The sequence below is a fragment of the Sinocyclocheilus rhinocerous genome, unplaced genomic scaffold (assembly GCF_001515625.1).
Source record: "Sinocyclocheilus rhinocerous isolate Xijiao unplaced genomic scaffold, SAMN03320098_v1.1 scaffold962, whole genome shotgun sequence".
Taxonomy (NCBI): Eukaryota; Metazoa; Chordata; class Actinopteri; order Cypriniformes; family Cyprinidae; genus Sinocyclocheilus; species Sinocyclocheilus rhinocerous.
Window position 1 is genome coordinate 231,676 of NW_015656169.1, and position 19,293 is coordinate 250,968.

The following is a 19,293-nucleotide window of genomic DNA, read 5'->3' on the forward strand; positions in this document are numbered from 1 at the left end:
CGGCATCCTATTTGACTTTAGGCCTATTTTACAAGAGCACAAAGATTTGTTTTTATTGTGAATGTACACAAATAAAGGCAAACCTTTTACAATTCCGATTATCTTTATGACTAAAAGGAGTAGCTGCTTCCACTGTTAGAAGGGAAAAAAAATTCAAGTGATTGCGCTGGCGCCGCATGCGCGCACACAGTTAAGCATTGCTACCTTGACAATGCAGCCTGTTCATTATCATAATAAAATACAGTCAGTCAAACGTATGGAAAAAACACACTGCTCAGTTTAAAGCGTTATCACCGTACCGCCGTGATGTTATGTAAAACATTTTGTTTTATGTGGATATTGGAACGCGAGTGAAGTACATAATAAATAAAATTTTGGCATTCAAATACATCGCGAATAAGGAAACATTTGATTTTGTGTTGAATGAGAGACCCAACGTTGGCTTCAGTTTCGTTTTAGCCCAAACGAATTCGTTTTGGCTTGTCGTTTATGGCTTCTTATATTTTTAATTCGTGTTCTTTTCTAAATAGGCTACTGTTAAATTGAAATGATTTGTTGTTGAGAGAGGAGAACAAAAATAGCCTAGCTATGTTTACAGTGTTTATTATAAACAATGTTTGTAAACATTTCGCGTCGGCATTAGGCCTATTTCTGAATGAAATAATAAAATGCAACTTATACGCGACTTGTTTTTTTCTCTAAAAAAACAAAAAAAATGTATATGCGTAGCATATTTTAACCATGCAGCAAACCTTTTAAAATATTTTGATAAATTACTGGAAAAAAAATTAATAAATGACTTTTTAAACCGTTGAGTTCACTGATTGTATTAATCGGTCAAAATTCTTACGGTCGGTTAACGGTTAACCGGTTAAAATGAGCATCCCTAATCTGAGGTACCAGCTGTAAAGGCACAGCCCTATTCTGGAAAAGGGGGCAGGGAGCAGCAGCTCATTCGCATTTTAAGAGACATGCATGAAAACAGTCGGTTATGTCTGTGAAGGTAAACAGCTGGGAAAGAAATCGCATGTTTATATTAGATCTGTGTGGCAGCAGCGTAATATAGGCTACATGTATAAATCAATAAATCCACTGCTCTCTTGTCTCCTCTGAGGCTGGGACTCTAAAGAGTGTTCTGTACTCATCAGTGCAGCCAAAGAAAGAACAGTTAGCCCGCCATTTTAAATAACGAAGACTGCTTCAAACATCTGTTTTACTATATTTGTGAATACATTTACCCTCATAAGTACAGCCAAACCTGAACATGGACCCAAAGCTTATTCATAAAAGGCACAGTCACAATACAATTGAAATAAAGGATGGTAGTATAAAGAGCTCAAGGTTCAGCCTGTTAATAATTTGGACAAACTATCACACATCCCCTTCTAGCCCGCGCACACACAGCTAGATGTACGAAGCAAACAAAAGAGAGGACAAAGTGAACAGCAGTGGCTCTCGGCCCCCCTCCTTGGCATACTGCGTTGCCATGGCAGCAGCCTCACGCACTGCCGCAGCCGTCTCCATGCCAACGGCGGAGCTATAGCCTCACTGCGGGGATGAGCGGTGACTGCCGGCACCTGATGTCCGCATGCACATGCACAAACACACACTCTAATACATTAACACAAGCACACAAACCCACAGGAAAGACACACGGTGAGTTTTACACTCTCACAGGCACAAAACGCGTCACACATCTCTTGATTTCTCAGATTGAAGCCGCAGGTGTGTGTGTGTTTGTGTGTCATTCATCTCTGTTTGTCGCTGCCTCTCCATCTCCCCGAGCTCTGACTGATGCCCCTGCATGCAGAGTGTGTGCATATGAGCAATGGAGAAGCACTGCACACACACACTTTGCACATCCAGGACAGCAGTGTTAGTTTGTGAAGGACACAAGGGGATAAAAAAGAGAAAAAAGAGAAAAGGATGAGTGTAAATACCTCAAAAAACAACCTTTCTTTCTCTTAGAGGGAGGAAAAAGGCTGAGAGAGAGCACAGGGCTGATGGAAAAGAATGAGTTTTATTTGTAGTGCATTACTGAGGAAAGAGAGAAAGAAGAAAGGCAAAGAGAGTTCCAGAGAGGAGGAGAGAATAAGAGGAGGTGAGTGACAGTCATGGGCCACCTGACCTCCAGAGTGACAGCATGAAACGAGGCACAATCTCTTGCCTGCGGCACCTACCGCCACACACTCAGAGGAATAATCTGTCTGTTTTCGAGTCCAGGCAACATGACAGACACATATAGCATTCGACACACATCACTGAACCAGAGCCTGAGGAAAAACACTTTACACACACAAGTGAAGTCCAAGAGCATTTATGGTTGAGGTGAGCCACGTTGTCTGTAATGGCTGATATTAGTTGAATTCACAGTTGCACATAATGAACATTTTTAGGAATGAGATCAACAGGTCAGAGCACATTCTCTCATGCACAGTAGTTTAAACTTTATGTAAAAACATTTGGTATATTTTAAATTAGATTAAATATTTTGTAATAATTCTTTTTAAATTTTATTTAAATTACACTAGTTTGGGGTCAGTAAATTTTTTTTGCAAATGACTGAAATTATTTGATCAAAAATACAGTAAATACCGTGAAATATTATATTGAAATTATATTGAAATAAATGTTTTCTATTTTACTATATTTTAACATTTAATACCTGTTATGGTAAAGCTAAATTTTCAGCAGCCATTACTCCAATCTTCAGTGTCACATGATTCTTCAGAAATCATTCTAATATGCTGAAACTTTTCTTATTATTATTGATGTTGAACAGTTGTAGCAATTTTTAAGGATTGTTTTGATTAATAGAAAGTTCAAAAGAACAGCATTTATTTAAACAGTTACCTTTTGTAACACTTTAAATGTCTTTACTGCCACATTTGATCAATTTAATGCAACCTTGCTGAATAAAAGTATTAATTTCTTCAAAAAAAAAAAACAATTATTGTTGACCCCAAACTTTTGAGTATTAGTGTATTGTAGATTACAGTAGGTTCTTGTATGTTTTTTTTTTCCCCAAAGATTTATTTTTGGTGTTTTTTTTCCCCTTTATTACAATAGGACAGTGTAGAGCAGACAGGAAGCGAAGTGGGAGAGAAAGAGGGGGGCGGGATCGGTAAAGATCTTCAAGCTGGGATTCGAACTCGGGACACCCATAACACAACGGCGTTGTATGTCGGTGCACTGCCCACTAGGCTATCGCTGCCAACAATTACAGTATGTTCTATTTAAATATGTTTCATAATATAATATGATATATATATCATATTAATATAATATAATATAATATTAGCATAATATAATATTCACATATTGTTATATTAATATAATATAATATATCCTCTGCTCCATGTGTAGAGAACATGAGGTAAGAACCCTTTGAATCACAACACAGCTTTAATCAAGTTTAAGTGCACTTATGAGCACTTGGTGTTTTGCCCCGAAGCCACCATAAAAATATAGCACAATAAACGCGAATGATGATGGTTGAGAAAGAAGAAATCATGTTAGTACGCTCTGCATTTCTGCATGTTATAGTATATGAATGAATGACCCATGAAGAGCTCCTCTGCTGACAAAGTTTTGGATTATGATCATCAAAGAAAGCATTAAAAACATATATCAGAATATAACAGGATATATCTGAAGATGAATGGCAGAGAACCTGCTTAAATCCTCAAACCCAGACAGTTAATATGAGCTTTAAGCTATTACAGTATAAATGGATTATCAGGTTGCATATAACTCCAGAAATATTACATAACTTTAATCCCAACATTACTGATCAATGTATAAAATGACTAAAACTGGCCATTGTTTGGTTGTGGTTCAACACTCTTCAACAGGTGTTCAATTGACATTTTTTTATACTTTTATTCAGCAAAGGCACATTAAATTGATCAAAAGTGACAGTAAAGACATTTAACAAAAGGTTTCTTTTTCAAATAAATGCTGATCTTTTAAACTTTCTATTAATCAAAGTATCCTGAAAAAATATATCATGGTTTCTCCAAAATTATTAAGCAGCACAACTGTTTTCAACACTGACAATAAGAAATGTTTCTTGATATTTGAATGTTTTCTGATCTCTTACCAACCCCGAACGTTTGAACAATAGTCTGGACATTAGTATACAGTGGGTACGGAAAGTATTCAGACCCCCTTAAATTTTTCACTCTTTGTTATATTGCAGCCTCAAATTTGATTTTTTTTAATATATTAGTGTTTTGTATATTATTTTCTACTGTTGCTATCATTTTAATAATATTGTTCTGACAGACATCTGTTGTTATGGAAAAAAAACAAAGATATTGTTAAATGTGGATGGAAGCATACAGCATGGCTGCTATGAGAGGCGGTGTCTCTCTCACACACTCAGAAAGGCTGTAAATTATCACCTCTGCTATAAGTGATCACACATTCCACCCGCCTGCCGCAGGCCTCTGATTCAGACCAATCACCGGAGACCTGCTCAATCTCCTGTGCTCTCAACTCTTTCTTTCTCCCTGCCTCTGCCTCACACACACATGAACATTAGCAGAGGGAAAGGTGCAGTGATGAGAGGATTCATTCTCTCGGTCTCTCTCATATATACACACACAGCACAGCAGCTCTTGATCTGTCATATTCGTCACTCTCATCACAGCATCTAACTGTGTGTCTTCACTGCAGGCTTTTCGCAGAGGAGCAGCAGGTGAGAGAGAGGACTGAAAATCCCTGACTTCATTACTACTGCCACAGCATTATCACATACGCACATACAGCTATCAAAATAAGGGACCGTGTCATTTTTAAAAATCTTTTTAAGCAGCAATATTTGCCACCTGGAATTGATTTTCACTTTTATAATGACAATTTTTTAACATCATAAAAAACAGATACGTTGCCCATTTATGACAGTTACTTGAACTGAATCAACTGCAGTAAATTCTCTGCACAATTATGGCTGTTATCTGTAAAATCAACATTACCATACAATACAAAAGCAGCTACAAATAATGCACAAAATATCAATAAAATAAAAACTCTGTTAGAATGCGTGTTGTCAAAAAGCTGATTATATATATTTTTTCTATTGAAACCAACTTAATTTTAGCTACACATTCACCAGTAGTTGCCTCTGAGACAGTAAATGCAGATATTTGACAATTACAGCCACTACAGTGTCTGCAGAGACACTAAACCCATTATTACAACAAAATATGAAAATATTATATATTACAGATAAATTCACTAGTATGCTATTAACATTTACATATCTAGGACATTTTTTCCACTTCCAGTGACATTTTTCCTCCAAGCCATGGTTCATTTCTGACTCTTTTCTGATTATAAATACTTTAATTATAATTACTACAGACTAATCAAAAGTTTCAAAATGCTTGTAACTGCTTTAAAAAAGGTAAAAATGTTATATACAAAACAAAACACAAAACAAAACAACCAAAAATTAAAAAGGGGACATCCTTTTGAATACTGTCAGATTTAGATGACTTCAGTAAAAGAAAAACAAGCAAGAAGGATAAATAAAGAGAATTACCAACTAAACACTCCTTCCGTATCTCCATTATTAAATGCTTTTTTTTTTTAAACAAGACTTCAAACGTCTCCATAGATCAAGAGTATTTCTTTATCTCTCCCTCCGTTTCATAGCAAACACAATTCCATAACCTCTTTGAATGAGTCTACAGTTTGGGTGTGTGTCCGTGTGTGTTTGATCAATGACTTTTCCATTCGCCCCGCTGTCATGCGGAGAGTTCATCAGAGAATGCTGAAACTCATATTTACTGCAGGGTAGTAACTCCTGCAATGCCTTTATCTCTCTTCCCATCTCTCTCTTTCTCTCTGAGCCCAATCAGGGGGCTTGTGGATGTTAATTGAATTGGGCTGAGGGTCTCTTTCTAATGTGCAGCAGATGGTCGGGGCATTCCTGCTTCCTTTATCTCACACACATGCACACATCATACACGTGTATACGAACACATAGGCACATATAAACTCACACATATGCACACACACTAGGTGGCAGTGTTGTACTACCCTGGCCCAATGAGTCACAGTTATAGCCCTAAAGCCATTATAAAGCAATGAATGCTGATCATTTAGAGAAAGTGACCATGTGTGAGTTAGAATGTGAAGCTTTGCTCTATGCCTATAGAGTAAACTCAGTCTGCTTACCAAGTAAAGTGCCAACCTAGGCTGTTTCTTAAATGCATACTGATGTTCAAATTGAAGCAACTAATGTCTAAAAATGCTGTCTATGTAGGCATCTCACTACATTCTGAACAGCCTATAGGTACTAAATCGCACAAATTCACACACACACACTAACAAACAGTGTACTAACAGAAAAACACATAGAGGAGGACATGACCTCTCAAAATAGCTAGTCATCAGCAAAACTAGGCTGGGACGTTCATCTGCAGCTGTGTGTGTGTGTCCAAACAGCAGCATATGCGTGTCAGGACAAAAATGTGCACTGTAGCAAGCTGTAAAAAATATATAGTGTTGGTAAGGAAAGTGTATGTGTCTAATTTAATTACAGAAACTAGCATATGCTAAAAGTGTTTGCATACACGTTTTGTCCCGCGTCATTAAAGACCAGTTACGACTGCTGGGAGAGTACATCGGTCAGTCGAACCTTCGGTGCAGGACGGTTTTACCACATATTCTGCAGAACTGTCACTCGTGCAACTGCAGAGCAGGCAAAGAGATGCTTATATGCGCCGAGTTTATACAATGGGTGTGTGTGTGGCACGTACAATGCGGGGCTGTAGGTGGTAATTACAGGTGATTTGCACTCCGTCCTGCTAAATGTGTGGAAACGCTCAATTATAAGTACACGGCAGCAAACAGAAAGCCTCTTCACTGCAGGACCATTAACGCACACACAGCTCCATCTGTGTGCGAACACTTCAGCTTCTATCATGAATACTATCATCATTAATCATCTTTTCTCCTTGCGGACGGGGCTGTCCGTTATTGAGAGCCTGAGTAATTTGGAATTGATTCTGTCCCCTGTATACAACCCCACCGCTGAATACTAAACACACAGTATTTGTTGATATGGCATACACCCCACCGACAAAAAAACAGAGGAAGAAATAGAGTGATCAAAGACGAGTGAGAGAGGGAGAACTAAAGATAAAGCATATGTCCACCTTTTGTTGCAGCACTGACGGGGACGAACAATACCAGCAGGTATGTGTGCTAAAGAGGGGAGGGAGAGAGAGAGAGACCACGTCCTTTCTCTGTTCTGCAGGATCTAAGCTTCTAGAAATATGCAATAAGAATCTTCCCCCTCTTTCTCTATATATCCGTTCACTTGCTTTTTTCTCTCTATGCCTACCTGTCAGCAAGACACCACCCCCTGTGATTCTCGCTCTCTGTCTCTCTCTCTCACAGGTGGGTGTGAGACACTGATGCATATGACAGCTTATAGCACAGAGAGCTGCAGTCTTTATGACTCTGCGTATTAGTGCATTACTAAATATACACAGTCACGTTTCCAACCGAGCTGCTTCCTACACAGACTTTTTAGGCAGTATGAGAATGTATGGGGTATTTAATTTGATCTAAATGAAAACAAGACTATGAAGGACAGAAGTACAGGCAGATCAATATCTTAATGGAGACTACAGACAAAAATTAATGGCTAATTCAGAGCCCCAAAAGAAACTTTTTTGAATTTAGAAATATATTTATTTTAGTGTTTGCTTTATTTATGCATTGATTTTCCAATTGAGAATGTCTCCACAGGAAGATTTTGTCAGATTTAGTTAACATTAAGGAACAATTTTGCCCCAAAACTGCGGCTAATTACAAACAAATTTTCTTATCCATCAAGAAGGAGAACATAACTTTTACTGTTTTATATATAAAATTTATTTAAAATGACTACAGACTAACCCTCCCCCTAAAACGTTTTAAAATTAAATGTGCACCTTTTTTACTTCACTATTAATATATAAATAAATATATATATTAGGGCTGTCAGTCGATTAAAATTTTTAATCTAATTAATTACGTGTTGATTAATGAATCTAATTAATTACAAATTACATTTCGCTGTGAAAACACCCTCAAAAGATTATTTAAAGCTATTTTTGTGTTAAACGAGAAAGTATTAAGAAGACATTACAAATAGTAGCTTTAGAAAGAAATATTACATTTGATTCAACATAAAATTTATTACACATAAACGTTTAGGCTACAACGGCCTAAAATAAACTATGGAACATAAAGGAAGATAATTTGAGAAACATCTCAGTTTTTTTTTCATTCATCCAATGGAAGTCATTGGTAACCAAAACAGCTTTGTTACCAACAGTCTTCAAAAAAATCTTCTTTTATCTTCCACAAAAGAAAGCTAGTCATTCAGGTTTGAGTAAATTATTACAATTTAAATTTTTTGGGTGAACTATAACTTTAAAGTTTCCCCCCCCTTTTTTAAATGAAATAATACTCTAAATAAGAAACTAAAACTGCCAGCAGGTGGGGTAAATGTCTTTATGAGTCATTCATTCATTCATTCAATTCATTCAAACGGCTGACTCATATAGGAATTCAGTAAATGGCTCTCTTTATGAATGGACCTTTGAATCATTGATTCACCCGATTTGTTCAAAACCATAGACTGTAAAAAAAGATGGACGACCCTCCTTCACTCTCTTCCATTGAAGAAAAGTGAAGCCGCCAACGTCCCAAAAGGGCGCGGCCATATTGTGCTGATTTGGGACCAGAGTCTGCGCAGTAGTGAGCGAAGTGGAGAACGATCGCGAGCACGCCCCTGACCCTTTTTTAATTAGCATGACTGCTCCCATTTTTGTTTGCTGATTGTCGTACAAGAGGCTTATGTTAAAATATAGTAAATACAACTCCAATCTCCTCTGAAGATCCCAAAAAAGTCAGCTGGTGCCTCAGTTTGCTCAGAGAAGCTGTCAATCTCAGCTGTCAATCATGATGTCACTCTCCTGATTTTATAGCATCACATAACTAAAAACCAACTTGCTTAAAAAACGAACGCTTGAACTTACATCAGCGTGATAAAAACTACATAAAATGACAAAAACCATCTTTGGGAAAAAATTAATTTGAGGTGTAATTTAATTATTTAGTTTGTCTCACGTACCATTAAATTACATGGAGAGGAGGGGTTTATGGCCTATACTGGGACCAGCCGCCTGGGGGCGATCGAAATGTTCTGGCTTCACTTTTGAAGACTTGATGTGCGGCACACTTGTTCAAAACGCAGATTCATTCAGAAACTAAACACCGCTGTGTTGCTCGGAGACGCACAACAGTTCTGCTGTGGCTTTATAGTTAATATTTTTGTTGCCAAAACTGAGCAAAAACAGACAATATATTGTGTTAAAAATATAACACAATATTAACTTCTTATTTACTGAACTGTTGTATAAAATGACATTTGCACTCGTTATATTCGGGACAAACAGCACTCATGTGATATCCTCTCGCTGCTCTTGTGATATCACTCATCATATGAGACAAAAACTCATACAGGAGCATTTTTGCACCAATATCTTGAATTTTAGGGCATAACTGCATTTATGGAGTTGTTGCCCTGCACCATATTTGTCAACTGGGTCAACTGTTTGAAATGTAAGATGACATACAGGTCTGGGGGCGGGGCCAGTGCGTTAACTGGGTTGAAATATTTTAATCGCCTTTTTTTTCATAACTAATTATTAAGTTAACACGTTAAACTGACAGCCCTAATATATATATATATATATATGGTTGTGTGTGTGCGTAAGCGTAGATGAGCTAATTCACATGAGAAATATCATAGACCAATTTGTCCCCAGAGGTAAATTCTCACAAAGAGTATTGACGCAAAATTACATAATCACGCAAAAATCTATATGAGAAGTCTCTGTAGAGACGTATAAAAAAACAAGCTAACACTATGGAACTGCTCTTACATCAAAATGGACAAATAGCTAAAGAATTTCACAAACAATGCTTTTGACCTGTTTCCGATTCATCCACGCAACTCGCACATAAACACGCTGATACACGCACACACACACTGCTTCCAGCTAAATACGAACAGGCCTGAAGGCATTTTCAGAAAACTTTCAGCCCTTGGGAAGGAGGCTGCTTGTACAAATGATTCTATTAGATTAGAGCTTTTGTACAGCTGCCATATGCACAAAGCATCCTCTCCAGTTCTTATCTGCTCACAGCTCGTTTGTATAATTGTAAGCACTAAACACTTTGTGAAACTCCCGAACGGTCTCAATCAAACCCAAAAGAGCAACAGCATAATTTGAGCTCATCTAAACACTAGAATGGCTTTTCCCGCTAGTATTTATTTGTTCATAGACAGTCAGTTTATGTTCTTTATTGGACCCTTGACTTGTTTGCCCAGAAGGCTTAAAGCAGCCATTCTGAGTCTTGCTCTCTAAGGAGATTGATAGTAATTAATCTTTGTGTCAGAGCTCAAGGTGCCCTGGTATTGATAAGCCATTTAGTCTGTGTATAAAAACATGGCTTGCTGTCAAACACGGATTTGAACCGGACACTGAGCGAGCGATGATGTCCGGCCAGTGGCTGTGATTCACACCCCGGTGAACTGTCCACCTAGACAGTGTTTTTGGGCATCAAAGGTGCATTTAAACACTGGATGTGTTTCAAAACCTACTGAGCTACACATCTAGCCAGAATTTTTGGATATCAAAGGTCCATTCAAACACTGGCTGTCTTTCAAAACCTAGTGAGCTGCTTATCTAAACAGCATTTTTCCACATCATAGGAGCATTAAATCCGATAAGAGCATTTAAATATGCCTGTAATGCCCAAATTTCTGTCCAGTAGGCAGTAGGAGGTTCACTAGGTTTTAAAACACAGCCAGTGTTTTGTCTCATTTGCTCGTTCTTTCTGTGCCATACAGAGTAATATGATAATGTGGAGTTACTGGCTCCTTACGCGTGAAGGTTCTCCCCTGCAGCAGGGCGCTCCATCATGTTAAGGAATGGTGTTTTTTAGGCTATGTCTTGTTTTTGGCACTAATATATTCACATTACGGTGCTGTAACAGCATGGATGAAGCCACTAACAGTCCCTAGGTGGACAGGGAGTCTGCCACAAAAAAAAAAACCAATTCAGCAATTACCCCTCGACTGGACAAGCATGAAAGTTATGGTACAATTATGTCTCAGTAAAACAAAATCCAATATATCAATTAGGCAAAGTCAATTAGGACAACTCCCCAATTAGAATGGAAAATCTGCTGGTGGAAGCTGTAGGCTGTAGCAAGCTACTAGGGAAGACAAAGTGTTTCAGACATTCACTATGAATTTTTTTTTGTTAACTTTGTTCTTGTTTTCTTTTTCTGAAGGGAATTATGCTGCAAATGATACCTATTGCGAAAATGAAATAAAATACTTTCTTGTTTAGTTGCATCAACTGCTGTGTGAATAGGCCCTCAGGCCAGGGACTTACAGACAATCTCTGCCACCTGAGGAAGCTGACTCATCATTATCATCTTTTTAATATTCTGCTTATTGAGCACCTCTGCAAGCTTTTGACGTTTGACCTTCTGGAACCTCTGGCTCCTCACCTCAGTTTGTGGTGACCTTTGTCTTTGTAGGGTGTGATGTCCAGGGACGTTTCCTCCCATGTCTTCGTGATGCCTTCCAGTGTCTGTAAATCAGAGGTCAGCATTAGGCTTTTTAATGTTAGCACTAATCTTTCCAGACACATTCCACCTCAGCAATGAACGCCACATTGTATTAGAGCTGGAAGGGCAGCCATCGGTCTCGTGGGGATGTTAGACGGCTAGTGACAGGGAAAGAACATTGATTGGGGCCCCTGCAAAGTTCCCCCCACAATAAACGTCATAGATGGAGTCTTTCTAGAAACGCCAGACATGTGCCAATGACACATCTCATGTATATATTTTAAAACCTAGCAAGCAGCCTACCTAGACAGCATTTTTGGACATCATTCAAACATTTAAACACTGGCTGTCTTTTAAATCCCAGTGAGCTGCTCACCTAGACAACATTTGTGACCCTGGACCACAAAACCAGTCATAAGGGTCAATTTTTTTAAATTGAGATTTATACATCATCTGAAAGCTAATTAAGCTTTCCATTGATGTATGGTTTTGTTAGGATAGGGCAATATTTGGCTGAGAAACAAATATTTGAAAATCTGGAATCTGAGGGTGCAAAAAAATCTAAATATTGAGAAAATCGCCTTTAAAGTTGTCCAAATTAAGTTCTTAGCAATGCGTATTACTAATCACAAATTAAGTTTTGATATATTTATGGTAGGAAATCTACAAAATATCTTCATGGAACATGATCTTTACTTAATATCCTAATGATTTTTGGCATAAAAGAAAAATAAAAAATTTTGACCCATACAGTGTATTGTTGGGTATTGCTACAAATATACCCGTGCTACTTATGACTGGTTTCGTGGTCCAGGGTCACGTTTATCGGCATCACAGACATGTACGAACATTTGCTATGTTTCAAATATAGTGCACTGTCTAACTAGACAACATTTTTGGCCATCATAAGTGCATTCAAACATTTAAACACTGGTTGTGTTTTAAAACCTAGAGAGCTGCACACCTACAAATCATTTTTGGCATCATAGGTGCATTTAGAGATTCAAGCTATAGCTGAATTAAAAAAAAAACAGTCAGCTGCCTACGTAGAAAACACTTTCGTGCATCATAAAGGTATTGCAAAATGTTTCAAAATCTATTCAGAAGCCTACCTACCTAAATGCTCAAACATTTGGTTGTTTCTCAAAAGCTGAGTTTTATTCTCAAAATGTGAGCTGCCTTTTTAGGCAGGATTTTGTTGTATTAAAGTCAACATAAAGCTGTTTGGTTTAAAAGTAACTTCTGTAAATCAGCTCAGTAACTGAGCTGTAAATCATACATTGCTATACTATTAGCAATAGACAATGAACCATTTTTGTCTGCAAAATTTGGCCAAAAATTATACGTGACCACACCTTTAGAGCTAAAAAGGGAGCCACCTATATTGTGAGGACGTTAGGCGACTAGTGGCAGGGAAATACCATTAATCGTGGCCCCTGCAAAGTTCCCCCAAAATAAACGTCAGAGACAGAAACACTAGTCGTGCACCATGCCAACGATGCTTCTCATTTACACTCTGTCTTCCTCTTCTTCTCTCTCTGCGAGTGACTTCTAGGTGAACCGCTCTGTGCTTTGGGGGTTATGAGGGTTTGCTCTCCCATTGCCGCTCTCGAACCAAAGCTGTGTTGTTGTAACCTCTGCGAGCACAGAGCAGAACGTCTGGGAATCTCCCTGGGCCGAAAGCGAGAAGAAAGAGAGGAAGAAAGTAGGAGAGAGGGGAGAGGGGAGGAGTACAGCCCCCCACAGTCTGACAGCTGGACAGGGCAGCTCTCCTCTGCAGGGGCAGTAAAGGCTGCGCTGAAGGAAATTAAGCACAAGGCTCATTTCCCCTGTGGCTGCCACACATGACCTGCGACTGCAGCCTGGGGACAGACGCCTCCAGCAGCACTGTGCTCATACTGTACTGCACTATTACTGAACACCGTCCAGGAAATTTTCCTTTTCAAGTCTAAAATAGGACTATAAACCAGTCGACTCATAGGCCTGTTTCACACATGCTGTGTCTGCAACACGTAGCTTGTGCTTTTACACTAAAGGCATTTCTGCTGTGTAGCAGCTCTATACAGAAAATAAAGTGACTGCTGGTTTACTACATTGCATATTTCTTCCAATAACAGCCATAAATTAAAACAAATAATATAATGGATATCGGAAGTGGGCCATTGAGAATTATTACAAACTTGGTAGCCATGAAATCTAATTTACATGAGGAGGTGGAATGACATTTATATCCAAATGGTTTACACAGAAACCAAAGCATAGCTATAAACTGCTTAAAGCGTCTGGATTCAGTCAATCTTTACTGAATAAAAAGTGCTCTTTGTGAATTTGCATTAGCTGACATGGAGGTGTTTTTCAAGCAATGGGGGACTTGTTCTTCTCTCAGTATTATGTTGCTTCATAAAAGCCAATATTACAAAAAAATATAGTTTTAATAAAATGTTTACAGTACATGTTCAACATTTGTTTCTGATGAGTTTTATAAAAGCCTGTTTAGGCATCAGAGAATAAAACGAATAAATACACTACAGTTCAGAAGCTGGTAAGCTTTTTTAAATGCTTCTGAAAAAAGTCTCATGATCATCAAGGCTGCATTTATTTGATCAAAATTTGTAAAATATTGTGAAATGTTACAATTTAAAATAACTTTCATATCTGAATATATTTTAGAATGTAATTTATACATGTGCATGCTTAATAATTTTGTGGAAAATATGATGTTTTTTTTAGGATTCTTTGATGAATACAAATTTAAGAGAATAGCATTTTTGTTATAACTTTGTAAAAAGTGTTTTAATTTATTGTTTTCTTGCTAAATAAAAGCATTAACTTCTTAAAAAACTCAAACATCAAAAAAATACAAATTCTAATACATATATTGGAATACATATGCAATACTTTTCAGTATTATATATGTAAGAAAAAGTTGTAATTAAAAATAAATGATCTTATCCAATGTTTATATATGTCAATATGTCTATATATACACACTTATACAGCCCAATAGGTTTTGAAACAGAGCTATTGTGTAGGCCATTAGGAGAAATGATAGAAGTAATTCATTAATTAAAGGTATGAAACAAAATTCCTAAGCTAAAATTACAGAGAATGTGTGTTATTTGGAGTATTTCAAGAGCTGAAGAAAAACAGTCCACTGCGCTGTTCTGTTACAAAAGACTGGTCATGTTGACGGTCAGATTTTGTCATAATAAACAGGTGTGACGGGCGACAACAGCGCAAGGATTGAATTCTCCCCTGAGAGATCCCGCAGCCATGACGCACAGCTTGTTGTCTTCTCTCAAAGAAATCCACAGAGTACATCAGTACATCTGATCCACAACAAAACACAACACCGCTATTTCAAAAAAACATCCTGCCAATGACTGGCCCCTCTGAGATCGGGCCCGAGCATTCTGGGACGCGATCTCTCCTACGAGTGCCTGTTTTTCTTTCACTCCTCTTGTCTCCCGTTCTGTCGGTCAAGGACTTCTGAGGCTGGAGCTCTGTTTATTTTCATCTGCTTCCCTGATGTGCTGCACCGGCCAGCGGGAGACGCTAACAGGGATCTTTCAGAGGGTTACATCAGTGTGATTAGCCGGCTGTCATCAGGGGAACGTGAGGCCTGTCTCTGCCGTCTCCACCAGGGCTGTTGTAGCACGCCTGATTGGGGCTGATGGGCTGTTGTTTTGGGAATGCCAGATCCAATCAGATGGCTTAGGGAGCGAATGACAGGGCAGAAGAAAAACGAAGAGTGGAAAACGTCGCGTTTCTCTTGGCAGGGATGGCGCCGGAGTGCATAAACGCTCTGCGTGATAGAAAGGAGAGGGGTGACGAGCTGTAACTGAGGGCTGGCTGTCAAGGTGTGGGATTATACAGCTGATCTTAGAACAGCAATCGGCAGCAAACCTCTGCCGCTGATGATTATCAGCCATACTTTACAGCACACCTCAGGTCACAAGATACAGAGGGCAATATCCAGAACAGAGAGAAGTTACAAAGAGAGATAGTCCGCTGAAGAGACAACAGGAAAGACGACAGTGTCATTTTGTCAGGAACCACTCTTGAGGAAGGAAGATTAGTGTGAGAGTGAGAATGACATTTCATTATGCTGAGGACACTGATTTGTGTGTGTGTGTGAAAGACCCCCACCTCTCTCTCATGGCTGGATTTCTGAGGTCTGTGATCAGTGGGATGATTTTCTTAAACTGCATGATCCTGCTCTTAGAGAAGTCCACAACCTCCCAGTGCTTGTCCTGAAAGAACACACACATTTGTAATAGTCAGGATCCCACTGCAAGCTGCGGTGTAAAATGCTGAGTGCTGTGTTGTGATGGACTGATCTCCTGTCAGTGGAAAAGCACCCAAAGGGTCTGAATCAAGCAGGTGTTTCTAATCTGCTTAAAGCTAAATGTCAGGATAATGAGAAGCTGGTGAGAAGAGAAGCTAAATTAGCTTTAAAGGGTAATTAGCTACACAAAAGGGTTTTTATCACAGTTACAAAGAGAAACGAAGAAATGGACCCTAATGAAGTAGCATCAGTATGTGTGTGAACAGAGTAGAAGATGAGTGAGAGACTGAGACATCACTGACGCCACTGATAGCAGTTAAGTGGGTCCTGATGGCTGCTAGTTTTTTTTATGTGAAGGTCTTAGTACTCAACCTGTTAATTGTGGTGCTTAATTAAATTTAAAATTAAAAGTACATATTAATAAATATTATTTGTATTGTTTTTATATATTATACATAATACCACAGCTGGAAAGAAATAAGAGTCTGTGCTGAAAACATAAAATATGAAGATGAAACACGTGCATCACTTCCAGTTACATTAGCAAATCAAAAAGTGTAAAAAAAAAAATTATAAAAAAATAAAAAAAACATTACAATATACAGTACCATTTAAATATTTGATGTTAGTAACCTTTTTTAAGCTTTTAAATAAATTCTGCTCACCAAGGCTGTATTTATTTGATCACAAATACAGTAAAAACATTAATATTTTGAAATGTTATTACATTTTAAAATAACGTTTTCTATTTTAATACATTTTAAAATGTAATTTATTCCTGTGATGACAGCTGTATTTTTGGCAGCCATTACTCATTGTCAACTGATCCTTCAGAAATCCTTTTTTTTATTTATTATTATTATCAGTGTTGAAAACTGTTGTGCTGCTGGATATTTTTGTGGAAACGTCCAATTCTACTGACCCAAAACTTTTGAACTTTTTAAATATTTTTAATGTATTTATATATTTTTTATATTTATTATTTATGTATTATTTTAGTGTTATATTTTGACACATTTAATTGTCATAACACTACATAGCTTAAACAATAAAGTCTGTACTATTCTGAAGACTAACAATGTTTATTGGAAACTCCCATAAATGTCAGTTTGGCCATGGATCTGACTACAGTTGAGTTAACACCAGACGTGTAGGGTGTGTTGCGCTGGCTTGCCTTGAACTCCCTGCTGAGTGTGTGGAGTCTTTTGAACATGGTCTGGGTGGTGTTATCCATGGCCTCGGTCTGTAGAGAGGCCAAGTGACCCCCCTTCCACTCGTCCCAAAGAGCCTCCCACTGCTGGGCGATCTCCCATACCTGCTGCAGGTAATTCATGTCCTACAAACACACACACACAAACACAATCTAAACATCAGCACATACTGAACCAGAAGTGACCTTCACCAACAGTATCAATATTGTTCAATATCGCCCTCAGCCTGTTTGCGCTCTGGTGTGCTGCTTTATGTTGTGTGTCTGTGATGTATTGTACGAAAAAAGGTTTTTATTACTGTAACAGCAGTGAATAGGCACCTTCTCAAGAGTGAGGATGTCTTTAGAAGCTGGTTGTTCAATATTAAAGATGTTGAGACCATAGCGTATGTTCTGCTGCTCTTCTTTAAGAGTATCCAACTGGGCACGCAGCTCTGACACCTGCTGCAGTGCAGAATCTGGGGCTACACTTCTGCCAAATGGACCTGCACATACATATACGCACAAATAAGATCATATACATGAAGACAAAGATAAGACCACACACACAAGCACACAGATGCATATGGTTAATGATTAAAAAACTGCACATTCAGCTGTCATTTCCCGGAGAGCAGCTTGTTGCTCTAAAAAAAGCTCAATGGATTCCTATTGGCCAGAAAGTTAGCAAAGTGAGCATGTTTCTCACAATGTGCTATTAATGTGGTTTCACAGTTGGGAGCTCAGCAGGTCAGTAGGTCTCTTTCCTGAGCAGAGCGTGAGTTCTGGCTCGGACCCAGCTCCGCTCACAAGCCCGGACTCCCACGATCCACGCGCACTTGTGACAGCTTTGATTTACGAGATATTTGATCTTTTAAAAAGCGTCTCATTCATCTCAAGATGGCAACACACAACGTTTACAGTAACACACAGGAACACACTCACACAGACACCAGCAGGGCCCGTTATCTGCCCCAGAAGCCTCTGTGATATGTTTATAGGCGTGACTGTTTACGTCTGTCAGCGTTTATAATGGATTCCATCAAACACACTGGCTAAATCGCACACTTGCATCTCCGGCAATTACAAAAAACACACATTTACACAATTCAGCATTAAGGCGAGCCATTAAGCAGCATATGAAGATCCATCGGGGATCTCCAGTCAATATTTGCGTAAAGTCTGATTTACTGAAGCATATAGCACATGTTGAAGTGCGTCGCTGGAGCAGAACGCATTCCGGAGCATGGGTGTTGAGAGGTTTGATGACGCCCATTCTCTCTCTCCGTTGTGCCCGAGTAAAATGTAAAGAAAATCTAATTAGCAAATGTTAAAATGTGCTAAATTTTTGATAAATCTGCCTTGGAGACTTCAACCAATCATACATGTTTAATTGGTTCTGCGCTGAGAAACGCAATGTCGTATTTTTCCTCCGTGCCGGATCTGAGAGGGAAAGTCACGCTGGGTCCATGGAGAGCAGGAGATGAGATTTTGAAGGGGCACCTTGGCAGGGGCCAGTAGTGTGTTTGGACTGAATGAGTTTGATATTATTGAAACCGTCTCTCTCCCTTGAATACAAATTTTTCCCCGCACAAAGCTGGTTCCTGGCCTCATTAACCTGAAGGAGCCCACCATTGTTTGCAGGAACAATCCAAACAATCCTGCCGTTCTCAACAAGTTGCAGCTGCCGCCCACATTCGGAAATTCTGGGGTTGTGGGAAATAATGACGGTGAGCGTTGAGCGTGTTTGCCACGTGTTGATTTAGCGCAAAGCTTTCGTGTTAATCGGCTGTGCCAAAACTCCAACTTTGTCTGAATCAAGACGGAAAGGCTTTTGGATACATACTGGGAGGAGAAGAGCATAGGAGAAAAAGACGCAGAGAAGGAATGGCAGGAGATCAAACTGAAAAACAACAGACTTCACAGAGCTATCAACGATCACAAGGTAACGCAAACACAATGGAAATGAGATGGGGAGCGAGTGAGCAAAGAAGTGCAAGAAAAAGGGAAGAATGAAAGAGGAGGGAAGGAAAAGTAGGACGAAAACTCTGTCCGCTTTGATACAATTCGGCACAAGTGACTTTGTTTGTGAAGAGAGGTGGCAGTGCGAGACAGAAAAAAAAAAAAAATTTCAATCCTGTTTTTAAAAGAGCTACGTCTGTCA

At 38.7% G+C, this 19,293-nt stretch overlaps 1 protein-coding gene across 1 annotated transcript in view; it reads right to left on the minus strand.

The window, feature by feature from the left end:
• Positions 1-19,293, minus strand: part of LOC107719783 (dynein, axonemal, heavy chain 2) — a 138,668-nt gene that overhangs the window by 90,760 nt on the left and 28,615 nt on the right. Inside the window, exons 17-21 of the mRNA XM_016527297.1 lie at positions 17,472-17,635; positions 17,115-17,276; positions 15,802-15,905; positions 15,592-15,712; positions 11,593-11,675 (exon numbers count right to left, since the gene is read on the minus strand). Coding sequence (XP_016382783.1) covers positions 11,593-11,675; positions 15,592-15,712; positions 15,802-15,905; positions 17,115-17,276; positions 17,472-17,635 — 634 coding nt within the window. The remainder of the gene's footprint in view (positions 1-11,592; positions 11,676-15,591; positions 15,713-15,801; positions 15,906-17,114; positions 17,277-17,471; positions 17,636-19,293) is intronic.